The 12,043-nt window shown below is 38.2% G+C and overlaps 1 protein-coding gene across 6 annotated transcripts in view; it reads right to left on the bottom strand.

The window, feature by feature from the left end:
* UIMC1 (ubiquitin interaction motif containing 1) overlaps nucleotides 1–12,043 on the bottom strand; it is a 95,610-nt gene that overhangs the window by 3,632 nt on the left and 79,935 nt on the right. For all 6 annotated transcript variants that reach the window (XM_072947186.1, XM_072947182.1, XM_031689339.2 and 3 more), the window contains 2 exons: nucleotides 2,280–2,364; nucleotides 1–172 (listed from right to left, as the gene is read on the bottom strand). In XM_072947186.1, the coding sequence (XP_072803287.1) occupies nucleotides 1–172; nucleotides 2,280–2,364 (257 nt within the window). The remainder of the gene's footprint in view (nucleotides 173–2,279; nucleotides 2,365–12,043) is intronic.

Genomic DNA, 12,043 nt, shown 5'->3' with positions numbered 1-12,043 from the left:
CTTTGGGTTCCGCAGCCACTGTGGACGCTTCCCTCGCACAGCTGAGCATACTCTCCTACTCTCTTCAGGTTCATCTTCTTGATCACGTCTTGCAAGCTGGAGACAGGACTCTACATGACACTGGTACTCTCTGAACGGGACTAGGGATTTACAGAGATAACACTTCTCATGCCTAGCCAATCAGAAGAAAGGGAGAAAAAGCAGTTTTAAGATTTGCTTTTGCCTCTGGGCTCCTAGATACGTCTCAAATTGTGTTTTTATGTCTTCAAAGTTATTCCGTGGAGAAGACACGTCAACGAAAGCAGATTCGCTCAGCAGGAACACCAGTAAAACTACCCCAATGCCAATCAAAAGGACTGAGTGATTAGTGGTTTCCCCTGGCTGTTTCTCTGTACCCTGCTGTTGCAGCAGTGGGGTAATAATGAAATCAGCTCTTCTAACTATTTCAAACAATGCTGATTGCTCTTCAGACATAAAATGTTCTGTCAAACTCTCTTCAAATTAAGTGTAATCGTTTTTTCAAAGGGAAGTTAAAAACTCAGACAGAAAAGGGAACACCAGGACCATCAAATCAAAATGACATTTTCACCAGGGTGAATGAACTTGTCTGATTAGTAAAATCAAGTCTGTCTATATGCTGACTTCCTTAATTCTACAATCTTCAACATCAACTAGAAGTTACCAAAACCATGTGGTTCTTCCAGAGGCTTCTGCATAACTTAATATACATAGTTATTTTTATATTTTTATAACAGTAGAGTTTGTGCAAAGAGAGGGAATTGTGTCCTTGAGGTAAGGTTTACTGGACATCAGTAAAAATGGAATCATTGGAGACAAAGGAAGAAAATGAACATTTACTAGGTATTTTCTCTGTGGTGAGAACTGGTGTAAGGCCCTTTAAACACAATCTCTCAATTAATTTTGGCCTATTAGGAAGGTATTATTCTCCCCAACGTTTTATAGCTAATAATTATCAGAAGACAGGTCTGCCTGACTCATAAGATCATTTTAGTTTTAAGAAGTTAAAGAAAACTTTCCAAAGCTTGCTATCGTAGACTTCTTCTGGCCATTGCTATTCAGCTACTACAGCAAGGAAGATTTACATCGTCTCTAACGAGAAGTTTCTTAGGAGGTTTTTAAAATAGGAGAAGTCCGTCTCTCAAGTAAATAATCACTGGAGAGAATACAAGTAAAACTCTGCTTTATGAGAAAAGCTAGATTAGTGTAACTTTCAAGGTTTATCAATTAATGTAAAAAGCATTTATTAACCCCCTACTACATGAGAGACAGAAGCGTGTAAAAGAAGCATGAGTTTCAAAGTCAGGTAGGCTTTGCCAGTTCTGGCCACATGATCTTAACCAGTTACTTAGAATTTCTCTTCAGTTTCTATATCTATTTTTAAAAAAGAAAGAGTAATTACCTTACCAACTATTGTGACAGTTACAAAGTAAATAAAGCACCCAGCACGGTGGCTGGAACATAATATTAGGTGCTCAACAAATAGCCAATACCGGTATTGCTGTCTCACACACATTTTATCAGATACTGAGGATATAAAATGAAGGTAAGTATCTGCCTTCAAATAACTCACAGCCTAGCCAGGGAGACAGAAATGTCAAAAAATGAAAGAAAAAATATTACTGCAATAGTGTGATGAATACAGTCCTAGAAGAATGAGTGCATGTCAGGAGAATTTCAAAAGGAATTAAGTGGATCAGCCTCTGCTCAACTGGATTAGGGAAGGCAGCACTAAAATTTAGGGTCAAAGATAAGACCTATGTTTCAAAGACAAACATTTCTGTCTGATTAGAGCAGTGACTAACTGCTCTAATGTACTGCAGTGATGTCTTTACTTTCAGGAAGCAGCACTTATACTTGACCTTCCCAACGGTCCCCACCTTAGAATGCACTTCCTTTGTCAAGCTGCAACCCACAACCCAAGGAAGTCGTCAATATTGCCTAACTTTTTGCAACTCAACCATTGCATTGCAAAATAGTTCATTGCTTCCCCAAAGCACCAAATACAATATGCAAATTCAAAGAAAACAGAAAGCTAAGAGCAATGTGGAAGTGGAATAGGTGGCAGGATCTTTTCAGGGTAACAAAAAAGGGATACAGAGACCATCTACACTGGAACACAAAAAAGAAATTCGGGCATTAAAGCAACAAAGTGATTGCCAGGCCAAAGAAAGCCAGGATAAGCAAGGAACTGGTCTCTTATTCAGTCTAAGCAATGGCATGTTAAGCAAGAGCTCCATAAACACAGCATACCTACTTACTTGTCAATGTCTAGGGAAGTCTGGGCAGCTGTCCCACTGCCGCTCTTGCTCTTGCTCTTGGCCTCTTTTTGTCTCCGAGTCAACACTTTCAACAAAAAAAGAAAAGAAGAAACAAAACAAAAAAAGAAAAACTGTTAGTGGGCAGTAAACTCTGAATATAAAAGACAGAATGTATAGGAAGAAGAAAAGTTTAAAATCCTATTCCACTGGGAGAAGTGCACTGTCCAGAAACCTCTGCCTTTCTAGTTTAGAGAATATTACTTGTATAACATGGACTGAAACTGCCAGCCACAAGATATTCCCATATTTGGTAATGAGATCTATTTTTTCCCCTCTTTTCCATGAGATCTAAAGATTAGTCCACCCCAAGAAAAGTTTTTGTGTACTACTCCAACTTGCAGCACTCAGGGGAAGGATTTATACTTTCTCAATGAAAACACTCCAACAGGTGCTTTATGGGATATAGCAATGATAGCTCCATCTGAGTGCCCACATCAGCTCCAATTTCACAAAACACTGGAAGCATTCCACCTACAAGTGAGGAAGCCAGAGCTCAAAACAGTTAACACAACCAGTCTTTTCCACCACACAGCAGGACCATCTCTTTATTCCAGTAGGTATGGACAGCTTTAGCCTAAGTGGCATACAAATACTTTGTCTCACACCAAAAGGTGTCTGTTAATAAAATCATACTCTCTTAAAGAATCTTGGAAGATTAATTAACCAACTGTTTTCCAGTCTTCATTCCTTGCCGTTAACAAGGAAAACTGTGACCATCTCACGTCAAATCTTGCCTTCTTCTCTCCTGACACTTAAAATCTCCATGACAGAGAATTTAGGAAGGTTATCAGTTCACAAAATAATTTAGGTTATGAAACATTTATCTAGGTCAGGGATCAGCAAAATTTTTCTGTAAAAGACCAGGAAGTAAATATTTTAGGTGTGGCAGGCCATATGGTCTGTTACAACTTCTCAACTGTGCATTGTAGCAGGAAGGCAGCCACAGATAACATATAAATAACTGAGTGTGGTATGTTAAAGTAAAACTTTATTTACAAAAACAGGTGTCTGGTTAAATTTGGCCCTGGCTGGCCAGAGTTTACCTACCCTTCTATTCCAACCTCCTATTCATAAAAATCCCTTCTATAAGCATTCCTGGCAAGGGATTTTACAATCTCAACTTGACTATATCCATTCACTGAGGAGAATTCACTTCCTCCCAGGGAAATCTATTCTACTATTACACAACAATCTGGCTCAATCTACATTTACTGGGGGCTGTATGAATATAAGTTTACCCCTTTTTCCACAAGTAAACTCTATGAATACTTAACAACCTGAATTATAATTTTGGTTTTACTTAACTGCCTGACCCATTAAAATGTAACCACCTTCAAAATAGGTACTAATAAGATTTGGATTGCAGAACTTTTTGAAGGCCTAGGTCTAATCCTTTTAATGACCCTCTAGAGACTGGTGTTATTATTCTGCCCTATATTAAAAGTATGAAAACAAACTCAAAGGAACTGACTTTGCCAAGCTATCACAATTGGTAAGAAGAACCTAGGGTAGACTGTAAATCCATTTGATTCCTTTACCCATGTTTTACCTTTGTAGTTAACCTCTTCTACATATACCCCAATTTGTCAGTCTCTCCTTATATGTGTGACCCCCCAAAACGGACCCAATATTCCAACAGCCTGACCAGTAAAAAGAACACAAGAACCACAAGCTACCCCATCTGGACTCATATTCTACTAACTCAGCCAAGGCTGTGTTTATTTTATTGCCAATCCTGGTACATTACTGGTTTAAACTGAGCTTAAAGACAATTAAGACCTATACCCTACCCTCCCAAATCATCTTTAAAACTGTTATCAAGAAAGGTCTCCTAATTCTATACTAGGGTATCTAAGCTGTTCCCTCTTTAACAGAACTTTGTATTTATTCCTGTCTGTTGAAATCACCTACAGACTTGATTCTGTCATCTGATGTTGTCAGCTCTCCCAGCTTTGTGTCGTCTGCATATATGACAAGAATGCTTTCTACATCTTCATCCAAGTCACTGGGGGAAAATAGCTGTAAATGATATGGCCAAGGACATAGAAAACTCTGGCCTGTTACCAGGGAAACCTGTCTTAAATTTCCTTTAAATACTTGAGTAAATATTTATTGAGAATCTTCAATGTGCAAGTAATTCGGGGAGATATAGGAAATTACAAGGCATGGCCTTTGCTCTTAAGGAGTTTACAACTTACTAAGAAAGACAGCACATAAACTCAATTAACTATAATACAAGGTGTAAAGAGTTATATGTAATAAAACATGATCACACACAGAAGCAACTATGAACAGTATTTCTGTCTCTGAGAAGGATGAAAGGAACACCTGAGGACTGAAATAGGAGGGAGGCATATTTTTCACTATATAGTTTCTGTACTGTTGAATTAAAAATTAAAAGGGCTAAGTATTTACCCAAAGAAAATGAAAGCACTAATTCTAAAATACGTACCCCTATGTTCACTACAGGATTGTTTACAATAGCTAAGATATGGAAGTAACCTAAGTGCCTATGAATAGATGAACGGATAAAGATGTGAGGTACACAGACACACAGAATATTACTCAGCTATTAAAAAAAAGAGAAAGAAACCTTGTCATCTGTGACAACATGGAATAGACCTAGAGGGTATTATGCTATGTGAAATAAGTCAGAGAAAGACAAATACTATATGATTTCACTTATATGTGGAATCTAGAAAACAAACGAACAAATGTAACAAAATCGAAACAGAGGCACAGATACAGGTGGTTGTGGGAGAGAGGAGGGTGGAGGGAGGAGAGAAATAGGTGAGGGAGATTAAGAAGTACAAACTTCTAATTACAAAATAAATGAGTCACAGGTACGAAAAAAAATTCAAAGGGAGAAGAAGAGACTAGGTTATAGCGAGGTCTTAGTCACAGCAGGTTAGAGAAGATGATCTATTTCTAAGGTTTCTTCCAACCCAGAGATTTTATAAGTAAAAATTAAGTACTGCAGGAGAAAAAAACCCTGGACACAGAAGTATAATCACCTTCAAAATCCACCTCCTATTCTATCAGCCAGCCCACATTTTTTCTCCATCTTATATACAAGGACTTCATGAGAGATTTTTATCAAGTGCCTTGCAGAAATCAATCCTTAAAAGGTTGGCATCTCAGATTACAGAAACCTTTAAGGGTTGTTTCCCCCTTCTTCTCTTTCTATTTGCACCCCCATCTTGAGTACCAAGTATTTTTCCAAAAGAAATACTTGGAAACCACTCTGAAGACAGAGCTGGAAAAAGAATTAATCACTTCTAGCACTTCATATATGTATCTCTCTACTGCACCTAGCACGTTTCAGGTATTTGTTTATATGTCAGTCTCCTTTCTACATCATACCACTCTCAGAATCCAGAGATTCCGGGTTTTGTTTTGATCTCTTCACCATCCCTAGCAGTCTGGTAACAGAATAGACACTAATAAATATTTGCCAAATTAAATCATAGCAATGGATTCAAGGGAAAAGGGGGCTCTTGCTTTATAAAGACCTTCTCTGTGCCAGGGACTTAATAAACATAATTTCTACTTCTTACAACAATCCTGCAAGGCATGTATCACTATCGGTATTTTATAAATGATGCAATAAACTGATCAAGATCACAAAGCTAAAACAACAACAAAGAAATATGGCACCAGGAATGCAACATGAGCTTGACTTTAAAGCAGCATATATTCTTCTACCAGAGCAGGCTGCCTCTCCTGGGAAATCGGAGGGTTAAAGGATGGGAAGAGAAAAAGTGGTTAAGTGGGCAGGTGGAAAAAAGACTTGGTAGATGACTAAGAACTATATGCTAATTCTATTATTAAACATTATGATCAGAGCAAACTGGACTGGGTCTTGCAGCTGCATTTTTCCTTTGAAAACTACTGCCCCTCCAAAGGAGCAGAAAGGTGTAAGTTGCTCTAAAGGAACCTCCTACTCTGGTTTACGAGTATTGAGAGAACCATTTCAACTAGCTGCAGGCAGAGAATTCAGTATGAAACTTAAGTCCAAAAACTTAGCTGCTGGTGACAACAGCCAAAGATTTCAAAAGGAAATAATGGAGTCTGAGGACAACTACCAGGGCAATGTAAGCAAAACAGAAAGGAGGGACATCACTGAAAGCTGAGAGAGCCACCTATAAACCTATGACCATTAACTTAGGCCTTTAGATACCACTGGATGGAAAATGCCCTCTGGAACCGTGCTTGCGACTTGGCTTGACACTGTTAAGATACAAAGAAGCAGTGGCACACAGCAGAATAAAGTGCACCAACTTTAGAGTCGGAAGAAATGGTCTCCAAGCTGGGACTCTACTAGCTGTGTTGCCTTAGGCAAATTACTTAAGTTCTCTGAGTATCAGCTGACTTACTCACAAAATGAGATGATTACATCTACCCTCATGGGTTTTGGTAAGGATCACATCTTGTAATTCAAATAAGTTGTAAGAGTGTTCAGCCCACAGAAAGAACTCAGAAAATGTTAGTTGTTTATTATTGCATAATTCTCATTATTAGTGTTCCATATTTATTTCTTAGCCTTATCCAAAGATTTAAGCCCATCCTTAGAACCAATACTTACCAGTCTGTCTATAATTTGGGTGAGGTCTTAGACTTAAATGGTTGCCATTCTGATTTGTACAAACAGAATGGACAAATAACTAAAACATTACAGAACAATTTCCAATACTATGTAAACATCAGCACATTTGTTTAAACCTAAAATGAATAAGCAATCAAAAACTAAAACATATAGCCTTGAACTGTAAATAGTAAAGACAATGGCTCCTTGAGGAAAGTGAAACTTATATGTACAAAAAAGAGAGATTTGGCAAAATAACAGTGGATAGTCTGTTTGTCTTCCTCAACTTCAAAACCACCTCAGCAGGAAATAACTGAGTTGTTTATGTTCCTGCTAAGACCGCCCACCCTCCAGCCTACCATTTTCTCACTGGGACCTTAGAGGAAAAAGGGAAGGCCTGCTCCACTTGCATGTTGCCCGCCTCAATGCTGCAGCCTTCCCCTACAGACTAGTCCCAACAAAAAGGCTATCAATAGAACCAACCATTATCTACCATTTTAAGACATGTAGTTATTTAAATTTAAATCTTAATGAGAATTAAATATAATTTAAAATTCAGCTCCTCAGTCCCATGAGCCACACTTCAAGTGCTCAACAGCCACATGTGATTAGTGGCTACCATGTTTGATTCTACCGATACAGAACATTTCTGTCATTTCAGACAGTTCTACTGACTAGCACTGCTCCTTTAAGAGATAACCAGGAGTAATCCTGTTTTGTCTTAAATCTGTTTACCTTGGATACCCCAAGAAAGTCAAGCTTCCCATAGCATCTCTCATTACCTAGATTCTCATCCCCGCATGACTCTAATCTCTCTTCTGGGGAGACTTTTCTAATATGATTCAGTCTCCCACTCCTGCTCTCAAAATGACTCTGCCCTCTGGACTTTGGGTCAGTGATCAAAAAAATCCCCAATATTCTCAGCCTCCTCTGTATGAGTGTCCCCTTCATCTTCTTACCATAACTGAAAGATGGCTGTCCTCTGAGGGTACTTCTTCTCTTTGTACCTTCTCAAGTACTGGCTGTTTCGTCTTCCTTACAAACACAGTACCACTGACCAGGAAGTGGGATAAATATCCTCTCACACCTAATTGCTGCTTCCAGACTACTGGAAAAACCTAGTATGAAGCACGAACCATTCTGCTACCCCTGTTACTCTATCCTAAAGTAGTCATCTACTATCCTCCTGGTCATCCACCCCACCCACCTTCCTAGCCATTCACTGAAAATTTTAACATGTCATTTACTGTCTTCCTTTTCACCAGTTCTGCCATCAGTCTTGGTGATTTTAATATCTATGTATTAGTCTGAAGAATATGAAGCTGCAGTTTTTGTAGCTCAACCTAAGGTATGACTCATTCAGTATCTGTCCTCTCACTTCCTTGACATTTTGGCTATCAACTCCCTGGATCATACCATCTCAGCCTTTCTCAAGCAGGGTTCTGAGAGAGAAGTCAGCCTTATACCATTGTATATAATACATTAACCTCTGTCCTCTGCATCTAGAACAGTACCGGTTATGTACCATCCTGGGGACAAGCCAGGAAAACAGTTGATTCCGTTTCTGTGCTCTGTGGTTCCAGTGACAAACCCTGATTGAGCCTGTCAATAATAATCATGCCACTTCCAAGATCACCACCACCTCTCTTTTCCAACTCACTCCCTCTAATTCCCTCGCTCTAATAATCCTCCAGCCCCACTAGGACGCCAAATTCCAGTCTATCACCGTTTCGTTGTTCGTCACCCTATCACGTCCTCATTTTCCTTCTTACCTAACTTGGATTTCTTGGTTATCATACTAACAATTCCCTTGAATATCCTCTCAATTTGTTCTAATTTCTGTTGTACTCCCGGCAAAACCCAATTTTCGTTAAATTCAGTTCTCCACCTATTATGTTCCCCTACCTGTGCAGCACAATGGTGCTGACTGTGCTCACGTTAATATTTAAGACCACAAGCCTCAAGTGCCCCCTTGCTAGGCTGACAGTGATTGCCTAGCAGTCCTAATGTTTTCACAGTCAGTTTATTCTACTGAGACTACATCTCTGCTTTCCTCAGACTTTCAATATCCATCCTGCCTCTGCTGTCACCATTCTTTTTTGTTTCAATATAGTAACTTTATTGAGATAAAGTTACACATTATAAAATTCACTAAAGTATATAGTTCATGGTTCTTAGTATATTCATAGTTGTGCAACTATCACCAGTATCAATTTCATAACGTTAATTTTCATTAACTAAAAAAGAAACCAGTTCCCATTTAGCAGTCATTCTCCTTTTCCCTCCAAACTCCCAGACCTAGGCAACCACTAATCTTTCCTTTTCTATGAATTTGCTTATTCTGGGCATGTCTTATAAGTGGAATCACATAATACACAGGCTTTTGTGACTGACTTCCTTCATTTAACCTGTATTTTCAAGGTTCATCCATACTGTAGCATGTAACAGAACTTCATTCCCTTTTTTCCCAGAACAGCTGCACCATTTTACATTCCCACCAACAATGTACTAGGGTTCCAACTTCTCCACATTTTTACCAACACTTGTTATTTTCACTTTTTTTTTCAACAGCCATTCTAGTAGGTATGAAGTGGTATCTTGTGGTTTTGACTTGCATTTCCATAATGACTAATTATGTTGATCATCTTTGTATGTGCTTGCTGGCCATTTGTATATACTCTTTGGGAAAATGTCTATGTAAACCTTTCGTTTTAATTGGGTTCTTTTTAAAAAATTTTTTTTAAATTGAAGTACAGTTAGTTACAATGTGTCAGTTTCTGGGATACAGCACAATTCCCCAGCCATGCATACACACACACATATTCATTTTCATATTTTCCTCATTATAGGTTATTACAAGCTATTGAATATAGTTCCTTGTGCTACATAGAAGAAACTTTTTTTAATCTATTTTTATATATAGTGGTTTAATTGGGTTCTTTTTTGTTGTTGAGTGGTAAGAGTTCTTTATAGATTCTGGAATCTAGACCCTTATCAGATATGTAATTTATAATTATTTTATCCCACTCTGTAGGGTTTTTTTTTTCACTTTCTTGATAGTGTTCCTTGATGCACAACAGTTTAAATTTTGATTAAGTCCAATTATCTATTTTTTTCTTTTGTTGTTTGTGCTTTTGGTGTCATATCTAAGAATCCATTGCCAAATTTAAGGTCATAAACACTTACCCCTAAGAGATTTTTATAGTTTTAACACTTACATTTAGGTCTTCAATCCATTTTTTTTAATATGGTGTGAGGTAGGGGTTCAACTTCTTTCGCATGTGGATATTAATTTGTCCCAGCACCATTTCTTGAAAAGATATTTTTCCTCCCCACTGAATTGTCCTATGGCCTTGTCACAAATGGACAGCCCATAAATATACTGTTTTAATTCTGGACTCTCAATTCTATTCCAGAGACAGATAGACAAATAGATTGACTTCTCTATTCTTAGGCCAGTCTTGATTTGTAAGTTGTAAAATCTGAAACTGTGAACCCTCAACTATGTTCTTTTTTAAGGCTATTTTGGCTATTTTGGATCCCCTGTATTTCCCAACCTCAAAAAATGGAATCACGATCAACCTAGTTGCTTGGAGCAAAACCTTGGTGTCACCTCTGAGTTTACACTTTCCCTCATACTCCAACTATTCCTGTAGGTTCAACCTTCAAAATACACCCCAAATTTGACAACTTCTTCACCTTGCATATATCACTGTGATCCAAGTAAACATTAGACCTTTCCTGGAACACTGCAATAGCCTCCTGTTTGGTCTGTTTTGCTTCTACTTTTGTTCCTGTCCCTCTTACAGACTGTTTTCCACATAGTAGCCAGAGTTAGATTACATCACTTCCTTGCTCTCAATCCTTCTATGGCTTTTCATCATATTCAGAAAAAAGTACATTTCTGTCCTGTATTTATGCTTTGTTTTTGTTTAATTACAGGACAGAAATAGACTCATGGACAGAGAATACAGACTTGTGGTTACGGGGGGGGGGGGGAGAGGGTGGGAAGGGATAGACTGGGATTTCAAAATTGTAGAATAGATAAACAAGATTACACTGTATAGCACAGGGAAATATACACAAAATGTTATGATAAATCACAGAGAAAAAAATGTGACAATGAGTGTGTATATGTCCATGAATGACTGAAAAATTGTGCTGAACACTGGAATTTGACACAACACTGTAAAATGAGTATGAATCAATAAAAAAAAAAGTAAAAAAAAAAAAAAAAGAAAAAAGTGCAAAAAACCCATGGCTTCTCTCTCCTCTTTCCCCTGTGGCTCATCCCACACTTCAGTCATTGTGACTTCCTTACTGCTCTAACAAACATGCCAAACACACTCTTGCTTTAGGGTCTTATATACTTAATCCCTTTAACATAGAATGACTCTATTCAAATAACACCTTAAGAAGCCTTCCTTGATCTTTTTATTTAAGAGCCCTGCCCCTCCATGCCCTGGTCATTCTCTTTCCTCTTTCCTCATTTTATGTTTCTTAAATTTTATTTATCATCTGTTTCCCCCATGAGAATGTAAGCTTCGTGAGACCACAGATTTCTTTTGTTCAGTGCTGTATCCTTACCTTGTATAACAGTATCTGGGTCATAGTAGGTGCTAAATAAGTATCGACCGGGGGCTATCAGTAAAGGAGCCTAAATAACAACATGATAAACAACAGTCTTCTGAATTACTCAGGGACTCTCTAAAGTTGAGCATCCTACAGTAGGCTTAGTCAGAAACCTAAGTGAGAGATGCCTTGGATCATCTTGACCCTCAGTCACAAAGTTTGACTGATTCTCTCAAGAAAAGATTCTAAAATCTGTCCACTCTCATGACACTGCTTCATTAGTTGTCTTGTTATTTCTTAATTTCAATCTCTCTAGTCAATTTTCCATACTGCTCCAAGAATAACTCAGGCCCAGCATTACCAGTTGGCAGTACCTAGGAAGCCTTCTCTGACCCAAGAAGGCCACAATCTCTACACGTGAACAGGACCCTACGTACATATCTATCACAGCATTTCTCACACAACATTCTAATTATTGCTTTACCTATTTACTTCCCCCAGCAGACTACCTCTTAATCACATCAGTATTCTACATTCCTGGCATAAA

Source organism: Vicugna pacos, chromosome 22 (genome assembly GCF_048564905.1).
Source record: "Vicugna pacos chromosome 22, VicPac4, whole genome shotgun sequence".
Taxonomy (NCBI): Eukaryota; Metazoa; Chordata; class Mammalia; order Artiodactyla; family Camelidae; genus Vicugna; species Vicugna pacos.
Note: the sequence above shows the minus strand (reverse complement) of the source record. Positions and strands in the feature narration are given on the sequence as shown.